Source organism: Excalfactoria chinensis, chromosome 32 (genome assembly GCF_039878825.1).
Source record: "Excalfactoria chinensis isolate bCotChi1 chromosome 32, bCotChi1.hap2, whole genome shotgun sequence".
Lineage (NCBI taxonomy): Eukaryota > Metazoa > Chordata > Aves > Galliformes > Phasianidae > Excalfactoria > Excalfactoria chinensis.
In genome coordinates, this window is record NC_092856.1 from 500,613 (window position 1) to 515,176 (window position 14,564).

The 14,564-nt window shown below is 54.2% G+C and overlaps 1 protein-coding gene across 1 annotated transcript; it reads right to left on the minus strand.

Moving 5' to 3' along the window:
* Nucleotides 1-46: 46 nt before the first annotated feature.
* PPOX (protoporphyrinogen oxidase) lies at nt 47-11,228 on the minus strand. Its single transcript, XM_072358621.1, has 4 exons — nt 11,119-11,228; nt 7,405-7,554; nt 5,269-5,311; nt 47-4,439 (listed from the first exon to the last, which is right to left on the minus strand). Exons 2-4 carry the CDS (start codon nt 7,549-7,551, stop codon nt 4,291-4,293), a joined length of 339 nt encoding a protein of 112 aa, XP_072214722.1. The 5' UTR covers nt 7,552-7,554; nt 11,119-11,228; the 3' UTR covers nt 47-4,290.
* Nucleotides 11,229-14,564: the final 3,336 nt, after the last annotated feature.

Genomic DNA, 14,564 nt, shown 5'->3' on the forward strand with positions numbered 1-14,564 from the left:
AACCCCATAACCCCCATAACCCCACAACCAGCCCCATAGCGCTGCTGCCTTGATGGGGGACTATGGGATCAGAGCTGCTGGGCGCTATGGGGCAGCCCCATAGGACGTCATTGATGGGCTCAGGGGTCCCCTGCCCCACTGGGCTGGTCGCTATGGGGCAGCCCCATAGGACGTCATTGATGGGCTCAGGGTCCCCCTGCCCCACTGAACTGGTCGCTATGGGGCAGCCCCACAGGGCTGGTCGCTATGGGGCAGCCCCATAGGACGTCATTGATGGGCTCAGGGTCCCCCTGCCCCACTGAACTGGTCGCTATGGGGCAGCCCCATAGGACGTCATTGATGGGCTCTGGGTCCCCCTGCCCCACTGAACTGGTCGCTATGGGGCAGCCCCACTGAACTGGTCGCTATGGGGCAGCCCCACAGGGCTGGTCGCTATGGGGCAGCCCCATAGAAGGACGTCATTGATGGGCTCAGGGTCCCCCTGCCCCACTGAACTGGTCGCTATGGGGCAGCCCCATAGAAGGACGTCATTGATGGGCTCAGGGGTCCCTCTGCCCCACTGAACTGGTCGCTATGGGGCAGCCCCATAGAAGGACATCATTGATGGGCTCTGGGGTCCCCCTGCCCCACTGAACTGGTCGCTATGGGGCAGCCCCATAGAAGGACATCATTGATGGGCTCAGGGTCCCCCTGCCCCACTGGACTGGTCGCTATGGGGCAGCCCCATAGGACGTCATTGATGGGCTCAGGGTCCCCCTGGGTTGGTCGCTATGGGGCAGCCCCATAGGACGTCATTGATGGGCTCAGGGTCCCCCTGGGTTGGTCGCTATGGGGCAGCCCCATAGAAGGACGTCATTGATGGGCTCAGGGTCCCCCTGCCCCACTGGGCTGGTCGCTATGGGGCAGCCCCATAGAACGTCATTGATGGGCTCTGGGGTCCCCCTGCCCCACTGGGCTGGTCGCTATGGGGCAGCCCCATAGAAGGACGTCATTGATGGGCTCTGGGGTCCCCCTGCCCCACTGGGCTGGTCGCTATGGGGCAGCCCCATAGGACGTCATTGATGGGCTCTGGGGTCCCCCTGCCCCACTGAACTGGTCGCTATGGGGCAGCCCCATAGAAGGACGTCATTGATGGGCTCTGGGGTCCCCCTGCCCCACTGGGCTGGTCGCTATGGGGCAGCCCCATAGGACGTCATTGATGGGCTCTGGGGTCCCCCTGCCCCACTGGGCTGGTCGCTATGGGGCAGCCCCATAGAAGGACGTCATTGATGGGCTCAGGGTCCCCCTGAACTGGTCGCTATGGGGCAGCCCCATAGGACGTCATTGATGGGCTCTGGGGTCCCCCTGCCCCACTGGGCTGGTCGCTATGGGGCAGCCCCATAGGACATTATTGATGGGCTCTGGGGTCCCCCTGCCCCATTGGGCTGGTCGCTATGGGGCAGCCCCATAGAAGCACATCATTGATGGTCCCACCCCCCTTTCCCTTCCCCTATGGGTCCTTCCCCATTGCGCTGTGGGTCCCGCTGTGGGTCCGATGTTATTTATTTGTTTGTTGCCTTTCAATGGGGTTTTTTCAATTAAATAAAGGGAAGAAACAGAAACTCAACGGCCCCATAAAGTCAATGGATCCACCCCAAAAAGCTGCTCCTGCCCCATTGCTGGGATGGGGGGGGGTCGATCGTGATGCTCGACCCCCACCCTATGGGGCTCAGGTCCCACTGTGGGGCTCAGCTCCACGCTATGGGGCACAGCATCACATTAATGGGGTTTCAAAGCCCGCTATGGGGTTTCAGGCCCCTCTATGGGGTTTCAGGCCCCTCTATAGGGTTTCAGAGCCCGCTATGGGGCTCAGCATCTCATTAATGGGGTTTCAGGCCCCGCTATGGGGTTTCAGACCCCTCGATGGGGCTCAGCATCTCACTAATGGGGTTTCAGACGCTGCTATGGGGCGCAGCATCACATTAATGGGGTTTCAGACCCCGCTATGGGGTTTCAGACCCTGCTATGGGGCTCAGCATCTCACTTATGGGGTTTCAGACGCTGCTATGGGGCGCAGCATCACATTAATGGGGTTTCAGACCCCGCTATGGGGTTTCAGACTCTGCTTTGGGGCTCAGCATCTTATTAATGGGGTTTCAGACGCTGCTATGGGGCTCAGCATCTCATTAATGGGGTTTCAGAGCCCGCTATGGGGTTTCAGACCCTGCTATGGGGCTCAGCATCTCACTTATGGGGTTTCAGACCCCACTATAGGGCTCAGCATCTTATTAATGGGGTTTCAGAGCCCGCTATGGGGCTCAGCACCACATTAATGGGGTTTCAGAGCCCTCTATGGGGTTTCAGGCCCCTCTATGGGGTTTCAGGCCCCTCTATAGGGTTTCAGAGCCCGCTATGGGGCTCAGCATCTCACTAATGGGGTTTCAGAGCCTGCTATGGGGTTTCAGGCCCCTCTATGGGGTTTCAGATCCTGCTATGAGGCTCTGCATGTCATTAATGGGGTTTCAGACCCCGCTATGGGGCTCAGCATCTCATTAATGGGGTTTCAGACTCTGCTTTGGGGCTCAGCATCTCATTAATGGGGTTTCAAAGCCTGCTATGGGGTTTCAGAGCCCTCTATGGGGTTTCAGAGCCCACTATGGGGATCAGCATCTCACTAATGGGGTTTCAGATCCTGCTATGGGGCTCAGCATCTCACTTATGGGGTTTCAGACGCTGCTATGGGGCTCAGCATCTCATTAATGGGGTTTCAGGCCCCTCTATGGGGCTCAGCATCTCTTTAATGGGCTTTCAGGCCCCTCTATGGGGTTTCAGACCCCTCTATGGGGTTTCAGATCCTGCTATGGGGATCAGCATCTCATTAATGGGGTTTCAGAGCCCACTATGGGGTTTCAGACCCCTCTATGGGGCTCAGCATCTCACTTATGGGGTTTCAGAGCCCGCTATGGGGCTCAGCATCTCAATAATGGGGTTTCAGATCCTGCTGTGGGGCTCAGCATCTCATTAATGGGGTTTCAGAGCCCTCTATGGGGTTTCAGGCCCCTCTATGGGGTTTCAGAGCCTGCTATACGGTTTCAGACCCCGCTATGGGGTTTCAGAGCCTGCTATGGGGTTTCAGACCCCGCTATGGGGCTCAGCATCTCATTAATGGGGTTTCAGACCCCACTATGGGGTTTCAGAGCCCTCTATAGGGTTTCAGACCCCACTATGGGGCTCAGCATCTCATTAATGGGGTTTCAGGCCCCGCTATGGGGCTCAGCATCTCATTAATGGGGTTTCAGACCCCTCTATGGGGTTTCAGATCCTGCTATGGGGCTCAGCATCTTATTAATGGGGTTTCAGAGCCCACTATGGGGTTTCAGACACCTCTATGGGGCTCAGCATCTCACTAATGTGGTTTCAGACGCTCCTATGGGGCTCAGCATCTCATTAATGGGGTTTCAGAGCCCACTATGGGGTTTCAGGCCCCTCTATGGGGTTTCAGGCCCCTCTATGGGGTTTCAGACCCCGCTATGGGGCTCAGCATCTCATTAATGGGGTTTCAGACCCCGCTATGGGGTTTCAGGCCCCGCTATGGGCTCAGCATCTACTTAATGGGGTTTCAGACTCTGCTTTGGGGCTCAGCATCTTACTAATGGGGTTTCAGATCCTGCTATGGGGCTCAGCATCTTACTAATGGGGTTTCAGACGCTGCTATGGGGCTCAGCATCTCACTAATGGGGTTTCAGGCCCCGCTATGGGGCTCAGGATCTCATTAATGGGGTTTCAAAGCCCTCTATGGGGTTTCAGGCCCCTCTATAGGGTTTCAGACCCCGCTATGGGGCTCAGCATCTCATTAATGGGGTTTCAGAGCCCACTATGGGGTTTTCAGGCCCCTCTATGGGGCTCCAGCATCTCACTTATGGGCTTTCAGACGCTGCTATGGGGCTCAGCATCTTATGAATGGGGTTTCAGACCCCACTATGGGGCTCAGCATCTCTTTAATGGGCTTTCAGGCCCCTCTATGGGGTTTCAGAGCCCTCTATGGGGTTTCAGGCCCCTCTATAGGGTTTCAGGCCCCTCTATAGGGTTTCAGATCCTGCTATGGGGCTCAGCATCTCAATAATGGGGTTTCAGATCCTGCTTTGGGGTTTCAGGCCCCTCTATGGGGCTCAGCATCTCTTTAATGGGGTTTCAGTCCCCTCTATGGGGTTTCAGGCCCCTCTATGGGGTTTCAGTCCCCTCTATGGGGTTTCAGGCCCCTCTATGGGCTTTCAGTCCCCCCTATGGGGTTTCATGCCCCTCTATGGGGTTTCATGCCCCCCTATGGGGCTCATTCCCCATCAGCCGCCCCACGGCCGTCCTGGCGCTGGCGATGCAGTCGTTGACGGAGACGCCGCTGTAGGAGGCTCCGATCAGGCTGAGGGGCAGCTGCTGCTCCTGCACCAGGTGCTGGATGTGCTCTATGGGGACAGAGGGATCCCATCCCATATCCCATATCCCATATCCCATATCCCATATCCCATATCCCATATCCCATACCCCCATCCCATTTCCCATATCCCCATCCCATTTCCTCCCCCATATCCCATCCTATTTCCTCTCCTATATCCCCATCCCCATGTCCCCATCCCAATCCCCATCCCCAGGTCCCCATACCCCCATGTCCCCATTCCCATATCCCCATATCCCCATATCCCCATATCCCCATGTCCAACGCCATATCCCCATGTCCAACCCATATCCCCATATCCCCATATCCCCATCCCCATATCCCCATGTCCAACCCCATATCCCCATATCCTCATCCCCATATCCCCATGTCCAACCCCATATCCCCATATCCTCATCCCCATATCCCCATGTCCAACCCCATATCCCCATATCCCCATCCCCATATCCCCATATCCCCATGTCCAACCCCAAATCCCCATGTCCAACCCCATATCCCCATATCCCCATATCCCCATCCCCATATCCCCATGACCAACCCCATATCCCCATATCCCCATATCCCCATCCCCATATCCCCATCCCCAACCCCATATCCCCATATCCCCATGTCCTACCCCATATCCCCATACCCCCATTCCCACGTCCCCATCCTCATCCCCACATCCCCATGTCCAACCCCATATCCCCATATGCAACCCCATATCCCCATGTCCATCCCCATATCCCCATACCCCCATATCCCCATGTCCAACCCCATATCCCCATGTCCAACCCCATATCCCCATACCCCCATCCCCATCCCCATACCCCCATATCCCCACCCCCACCCCCACTTACCCATCCGCTTCCAATGGCCCAACGTGTACTGTGGGATGCAGGACTGGGGGGGGAAATAAGGGGGGGAGTCAATGACCTGATATCCCCCCCACAACCCCCTGGGTGTCCCATATCCATATCCCATATCCCATATCCCATATCCCATCCCATATCCCATATCCCATCCCATACCCCACATCCCACCCCATATCCCATATCCCATATCCCATACCCCACATCCCACCCCATATCCCATATCCCATATCCCATATCCCCATCCCCACCCCATATCCCATATCCCATCCCATATCCCATCCCATATCCCATATCCCATATCCCATATCCCATATCCCATCCCATATCCCATATCCCCATCCCATATCCCATATCCCATATCCCATATCCCATATCCCATCCCATATCCCATATCCCCATCCCATATCCCATATCCCATACCCCATACCCCATATCCCATATCCCATATCCCATATCCCATACCCCATATCCCATATCCCATATCCCATACCCCATATCCCATATCCCCATCCCACATCCCATATCCCATATCCCATACCCCATATCCCACCCCATATCCCACCCCATATCCCATACCCCATATCCCACCCCATATCCCATCCCATATCCCATATCCCATCCCATATCCCATATCCCCATCCCATATCCCATATCCCATATCCCATATCCCATACCCCATATCCCACCCCATATCCCATCCCATATCCCATATCCCATATCCCATATCCCATCCCATATCCCATATCCCATATCCCCATCCCATATCCCATACCCCATACCCCATATCCCATATCCCATACCCCATATCCCATATCCCTTATCCCATACCCCATATCCCATATCCCATCCCATATCCCATACCCCATACCCCATACCCCATATCCCATATCCCGTACCCCATATTCCATACCCCATATCCCATCCCATACCCCATATCCCATATCCCATATCCCATATCCCATCCCATATCCCATATCCCCATCCCATATCCCATATCCCATATCCCTATCCCATATCCCATATCCCCATCCCATACCCCATATCCCATATCCCATCCCATATCCCATCCCGTATCCCATATCCCATCCCATATCCCATCCCATATCCCATATCCCCATCCCATATCCCATATCCCATATCCCATATCCCATATCCCATCCCATATCCCATATCCCATATCCCATACCCCATATCCCATATCCCCATCCCATATCCCATACACCATACCCCATACCCCATATCCCATATCCCATATCCCATACCCCATATCCCATATCCCATACCCCATATCCCATATCCCATACCCCATATCCCATATCCCCATCCCATATCCCATCCCATATCCCATATCCCATACCCCATATCCCATATCCCATATCCCATACCCCATATCCCATATCCCATCCCATATCCCATACCCCATACCCCATACCCCATATCCCATATCCCATACCCCATATTCCATACCCCATATCCCATCCCATACCCCATATCCCATATCCCATATCCCATATCCCATCCCATATCCCATATCCCCATCCCATATCCCATATCCCATATCCCTATCCCATATCCCATATCCCCATCCCATACCCCATATCCCATATCCCCATCCCATATCCCATCCCATATCCCATATCCCATCCCATATCCCATCCCATATCCCATATCCCCATCCCATATCCCATATCCCATATCCCATATCCCATATCCCATACCCCCATATCCATATCCCCATCCCATATCCCATCCCATATCCCATATCCCATCCCATATCCCATATCCCATATCTCATCTCATATCCCATATCCCATCCCATATCCCATATCCCATCCCATACCCCATATCCCATATCCCATATCCCATATCCGATACCCCATACCCCATATCCCATATCCCATATCCCATATCCCATATCCCATATCCGATACCCCATACCCCATATCCCATATCCCATATCCCATATCCCATCCCATATCCATATCCCATATCCCATCCCATACCCCATATCCCATATCCCATATCCCATATCCCATCCCATACCCCATATCCCATCCCATACCCCACACCCCATACCCCACACCCCACACCCCATACCCCACCCCACAGCCCCTGTCCCACCTGCTGCACTCTGACCATGGTTCTCTCTGGTTTCCCCTCCAGCCCCAGCTGTTCTCTCACCGCCTGCTCCGCTCTCTGCACCATCTCCCCCTGGGGGGCGGTTGTGGGGTCCCCAAAGCAGCGTTGGAACCAGGAGCCCCCCAACATCACCTGTAGGGTCAGAACATGGGGGGACCCTATAGAGTAATAGGGTAATATGGGCCAGAACATGGGGAGACCCTATAGAGTAATAGGGTAATATGGGCCAAACATGGGGAGACCCTATAGAATAATAGGGTCAAATGGGCCAGAACATGGGGAGACCCTATAGAATAATAGGGTGAAAGGGGCCAAACATGGGGGGACCCTAAAGAATAATAGGGTGAAATGGGGGGGGGGGTCTCGTGGGCCAGAACATGGGGAGACCCTATATAATAATAGGGCAAAATGGGGGGGGTCTCATGGGTCTAAACATGGGGAGACCCCATATAATAATAGGGGTCTCATAGGCCAGAACATGGAGAGACCCTATAATAATAATAGGGTAAAGTGGGGGGGATCTCATGGGCCAGAACATGGGGGGACCCTATAGAATAATAGGGTAAATTGGGGGGTCTCATGGGCCCAAACATGGGGAGACCCTATAATAATAATAGGGTTAAATGGGGGGGGGGTCTCATGGGCCCAAACATGGGGGGACCCTATATAATAATAGGGTAAATTGGGGCGGGTCTCATGGGCCAAACACGGGGAGACCCTATAGAATAATAGGGGTCTCATGGTCCAAAACACGGGGAGACCCTATAATAATAATAGGGTGAAATGGGGGGGGGTCTCATGGCCAAAACATGGGGAGACCCTATAGAATAATAGGGTGAAATGGGCCAGAACATGGGGAGACCCTATAGAATAATAGGGTCAAATGGGCCAGAACATGGGGAGACCCTATAGAATAATAGGGTGAAAGGGGCCAGAACATGGGGAGACCCTATAGAATAATAGGGTCAAATGGGCCAGAACATGGGGAGACCCTATAGAATAATAGGGTGAAAGGGGCCAGAACATGGGGAGACCCTATAGAATAATAGGGTCAAATGGGCCAGAACATGGGGAGACCCTATAGAATAATAGGGTGAAAGGGGCCAGAACATGGGGAGACCCTATAGAATAATAGGGTGAAATGGGCCAAACATGGGGAGACCCTATAGAATAATAGGGTGAAAGGGGCCAGAACATGGGGAGATCCTATAGAATAATAGGGTGAAATGGGCCAAACATGGGGAGACCCTATAGAATAATAGGGTGAAATGGGCCAGAACATGGGGAGATCCTATAGAATAATAGGGTCAAATGGGCCAAACATGGGGAGACCCTATAGAATAATAGGGTCAAATGGGCCAGAACATGGGGAGACCCTATAGAATAATAGGGTGAAATGGGGGGGGTCTCATGGACCAAAACATGGGGAGACCCTATAGAATAATAGGGTGAAATGGGGGGGGGTCTCATGGGTCTAAACATGGGGAGACCCTATAGAATAATAGGGTAAAGTGGGGGGGGGGGTCTCATTGGCCAAAACATGGGGAGACCCTATAGAATAATAGGGGTCTCATGGGCTCAAACATGGGAGACCCTATATAACAATAGGGTAAATTGGGGGGGGGTCTCATGGGCCAAAATATGGGGAGACCCTATAATAATAATAGGGTAAATTGGGGGGGGTCTCATGTGCCAGAACATGGGGGGACCCTATATAACAATAGGGTAAATTGGGGGTGGGTCTCATGGGCCCAAACATGGAGAGACCCTATAGAATAATAGGGTTAAATTGTGGGGGGGTCTCATGGCAAAATGGGGGGGGTCTCATGGACCAAAACATGGGGAGACCCTATAGTAATAATAGGGTAAAGTGGGGGGTCCCATGGGCCCAAACATGGGGAGACCCTATATAATAATAGGGTAAATTGGAGGGGGGTCTCATAGGCCCAAACATGGGCAGACCCTATATAACAATAGGGTTAAATTGGGGGGGGTCTCATGGGCCAGAACATGGGGGGACCCTATATAATAATAGGGTTAAATGGGGGGGGGGTCTCATGGGCCCAAACATGGGCAGACCCTATATAACAATAGGGCAAAGGGGGGGGTCTCATGGCATAATGGGGAGGGTCTCATGGACCAAATATGGGCAGACCCTATATAACAATAGGGTTAAATTGGGGGGGGGGTCTCATGGGTCCAAACATGGGCAGACCCTATATAACAATAGGGTAATATGGGGGGGGTCTCATGGGCCAGAACATGGGGGGACCCTATAGAATAATAGGGTAAATTGGGGAGACCCTATATAACAATAGGGTAAAGTGGGGGGGGGGTCTCATTGGCCAAAACATGGGGAGACCCTATAGAATAATAGGGGTCTCATGGACCAGAACATGGGCAGACCCTATATAACAGCAGGGTAAATTGGGGGGGGGTCTCATGGGCCAACACATGGAGAGACCCTATAGAATAACAGGGTAAAATGGGGGGGGGGTCTCATGGGCCAAAATATGGGGAGACCCTATAATAATAATAGGGTAAATGTGGGGTCTCGTGCCAAAACATGGGGGGATCCTATATAATAATAGGGTAAATTGGGGGGGGGGTCTCATGGCCAGAACATGGGGAGACCCTATAGAATAATAGGGGTCTCATGGGCCAGAACATGGGGGGACCCTATATAACAATAGGGTTAAATGGGGGGGGTCTCATGGCATAATGGGGAGGGTCTCATGGGCCAAACATGGGGGGACCCTATAGAATAATAGGGGTCTCATGGGCCAGAACATGGGGGGACCCTATATAACAATAGGGTTAAATTGGGGGGGGGTCTCATGGGTCTAAACATGGGGAGACCCTATATAATAATAGGGTAAATTGGGGGGGGTCTCATGGCATAATGGGGAGGGTCTCATGGGCCAAAACATGGGGGGACCCTATAATAACAATAGGGTAAAGAGGGGGGGTCTCATGGGCCCAAACATGGGGAGACCCTATAGAATAATACGGCAAAGTGGGGGGTCTCATGGGCCAGAACATGGGGAGACCCTATAGAATAATAGGGGTCTCATGGGTCTAAACATGGGGAGACCCTATATAACAATAGGGTAAAGTGGGGGGGAGGTCTCATGGCAAAATGGGGGGGGTCTCATGGGCCAAAACATGGGGAGACCCTATAATAATAATAGGGGTCTCATGGGCCAGAACATGGGGAGACCCTATATAATAATAGGGGTCTCATAGGCCCAAACATGGGCAGACCCTATATAACAATAGGGCAAAGGGGGGGTCTCATAGGTCTAAACATGGGCAGACCCCATATAACAATAGGGTTAAATGGGAGGGTCTCATGGCATAATGGGGAGGGTCTCATGGACCAAACATGGGCAGACCCTATATAACAATAGGGCAAAGGGGGGGGTCTCATGGGTCTAAACATGGGGAGACCCTATAATAATAATAGGGTAAAATGGGCCAGAACATGGGGAGACCCTATAGAATAATAGGGTCAAATGGGGGGGGGGGGGGTTCATGGGTCTAAACATGGGGGGACCCTATAATAATAATAGGGGTCTCATGGGCCAGATAATGGGGAGACCCTATATAACAATAGGGCAAAGGGGGGGGTCTCATAGTCTAAACATGGGGCGACCCCATATAACAATAGGGTTAAATTGGGGGGGGGTCTCCCACCGTCAGCCTGACGGACGGGCCCCCGTTGCCGTCGTGCTGCGGGAAGGACACGGAGTCGTAGACGATCCCCAGCAGCGCCTCGTCCTCGGAGGAGGGAACCAAGTGGCCAAAACCCTATAGGGAAATAGGGGGCGGTTATGGGGTCACAGGGGGGTAGGGGGGTCTATGGGGGTCTATGGGGGCCTAAGGGGGTCTATGGGGGTCTGTGGGGGTCTGTGGGGGTCTGTGGGGGTCTATGGTGTTCTATGGGGGTCTGTGGGGTTCTATGGGGGTCTATGGGGTCTCACCGTGATGCCGCGGTATTGGAGGTTGACCACGGGGGGTGGTTATGGGGTCAGAGGGTTCTATGGGGTTCTATGGGGGTCTATGGGGGCCTATCGGGGCCTATGGGGGTCTATGGGGGTCTATGGGGGCCTATGGGGGTCTATGAGGTTCTATGGGGGTCTATGGGGGTCTGTGGGGGTCTATTGGGTTCTAAGGGGGTCTGTGGGGTTCTATAGGGTTTTATGTGGTTCTATGGGGTTCTATGGGGGTCTATGGGGTTCTATGGGGGTCTGTGGGGGTCTATGGGGGTCTACGGGGTTCAATGGTGTTCTATGGGGTCTTTGGGGTTCTATGGGGTTCTATGGGGGTCTGTGGGTTCTACGGGGGTCGATAGGGTTTTATGTGGTTCTATGGGGTTCTATGGGGGCCTATGGGGGTCTATGGGGGTCTATGGGGGTCTAAGGGGTTCTATGGGGTTCTATGGGGGTCTATGGGGGTCTATGGGGGCCTATGGGGGTCTATGGGGGTGAAGGTGTTCTATGGGGGTCTAAGGGGTTCTATGGGTTCTATGGGGTTCTACAGGGGTCTATAGGGTTTTATGTGGTTCTATGGGTTCTATGGGGGTCTATGGGGTTCTATGGGGTTCTATGGGGGTCTATGGGGTTCTATGGGGTTCTATGGGGTTCTATGGGGGTCTATGGGGTTCTATGGGGTTCTATGGGGGTCTATGGAGGTCTATGGGGGCCTATGGGGGTCTATGGGGGCCTATGGGGGTCTATGGGGGTCTGTGGGGTTCTATGGGGTTCTATGGGGGTCTATGGGGGTCTATGGGGTTCTATGGGGGTCTATGGGGGTCTGTGGGGGTCTATGGGGGTCTATGGGGGTCTATGGGGTTCTATGGGGGTCTGTGGGGGTCTATTGGGTTCTATGGGAGTCTAAGGGGGTCTATGGGGTTCTATGGGGGTCTATGGGGTTCTATGTGGGTCTATGGGGGTCTATGGGGGTCTATGGGGGTCTGTGGGGTTCTATGGGGGTCTATGGGGTTCTATGGGGGTCTATGGGGGTCTGTGGGTGTCTATGGGGTTCTATGGGGGTCTATGGGGGTCTATGGGGGTTCTATGGGGGTCTATGGGGGTCTATGGGGTTCTATGGGAGTCTAGGGGGGTTCTATGGGGTTCTATGGGGGTCTATGGGGGTCTGTGGGGGCCTATGGGGGTCTATGGGGTTCTATGGGGGTCTATGGGGGTCTATGGGGGTCTGTGGGGGCCTATGGGGGTCTATGGGGTTCTATGGGGGTCTAAGGGATTCTATGGGGCTCTATGGGGTTCTACAGGGGTCTATAGGGTTTTATGTGGTTCTATGGGGTTCTATGGGGGTCTATGGGGCCTATGGGGGTCTGTGGGGGTCTGTGGGGTTCTATGGGGGTCTATGGGGGTCTATGGGGGTCTGTGGGGGTCTGTGGGGGTCTGTGGGGGTCTATGGGGTTCTATGGGGGTCTATGGGGGGTCTATTGGGGGTCTGTGGGAGTCTGTGGGGGTCTATGGGGTTCTATGGGGGTCTGGGGGGGTCTGTGGGGGTCTATGGGGTTCTATGGGGGGTCTGTGGGGTTCTATGGGGGTCTGTGGGGGTCTGTGGGGGTCTATGGGGTTCTATGGGGGTCTAAGGGATTCTATGGGGCTCTATGGGGTTCTACAGGGGTCTAAAGGGTTTTATGTGGTTCTATGGGGTTCTATGGGGGTCTATGGGGGCCTATGGGGGTCTGTGGGGGTCTGTGGGGTCTGTGGGGGTCTATGGGGTTCTATGGGGGTCTATGGGGGTCTATGGGGTCTGTGGGGGTCTGTGGGGGTCTGTGGGGGTCTATGGGGGTCTATGGGGGTTCTATGGGGGCCTATGGGGGCCTATGGGGGTCTATGAGGTTCTATGGGGGTCTATAAGGCTCTGTGGGGGTCTATGGGGGTCTATGGGGTTCTATGGGGGTCTATAGGGTTTTATGTGGTTCTATGGGGTCAGAGGGGTCTAGTGGGGTCTATGGGGTTCTATGGGGGTTCTATGGGGGTCTATGGGGGCATATGGGGGCCTATGGGGGTCTATGGGGGTCTGTGGGGTTCTATGGGGGTCAATGGGGGTCTATGGGGTTCTATGGGGGTCTTTGGGGGTCTGTGGGGGTCTATGGGGTTTTATGGGGGTCTATGGGTTCTATGGGGGTCTTTGGGGGTCTATGGGGGTCTAAGGGGTTCTATGGGGGTTCTATGGGGGTCTATGGGGGTTCTATGGGGTTCTATGGGGTTCTAAGGGGGTCTGTGGGGTTCTATAAGGTTCTATGGGGGTCTAAGGGGTTCTGTGGGGTTCTATGGGGTTCTATGGGGGTCTATGGGGGCCTGTGGGGGTCTGTGGGGGTCTATGGGGGTCTGTGGGGGTCTACAGGTGTCTATAGGGTTTTATGTGGTTCTATGGGGTCAGAGGGGTCTAGGGGAGTCTATGGGGGTCTATGGGGGTCTGTGGGGGTTTATGGGGGTCTGTGGGGGTCTATAGGGGTCTATGGGGGGTCTGTGGGGTTCTATGGGGGTCTATGGGGTTCTATGGGGGTCTATGGGGGTCTAGGGGGGTCTAGGGGGTTCTATGGGGGTCTATGGAGGTCTGTGGGGGTCTATGGGGTTCTATGGGGGTCTGTGGAGTTCTATGGGGGTCCATGGGGTTCTATGGGGGTCTATGGGGGCCTATGGGGGCCTATGGGGGTCTGTGGGGGTCTATGGGGGTCTATGGGGGTCTATGTGGTTCTATGGGGTTCTATGGGGGTCTATGGGGTTCTATGGGGATCTATGGGGGTCTGTGGGGGTCTATGGGGGTCTGTGGGGGTCTGTGGGGTTCTATGGGGTCTATAGGGTTTTATGTGGTTCTATGGGGTCAGAGGGGGCTAGGGGAGTCTATGGGGGTCTATGGGGTTCAATGGGGGTCTATGGGGGTCTATGTAGGTCTATGGGGATCTATGGGGGTCTATGGGGGGTCTATAGGGGTCTATGGGGGTTCTATGGGGTTCTATGGAGTTCTATGGGGGTCTATGGGGGCCTATGAAGGCCTATGGGGGTCTATGGGGGTCTATAGGGTTCTATGGGGGCCTGTGGGGGTCTATGAGGTTCTATGGGGGTCTATGGGGGTCTAAGGGGTTCTATGGGGTTCTATGA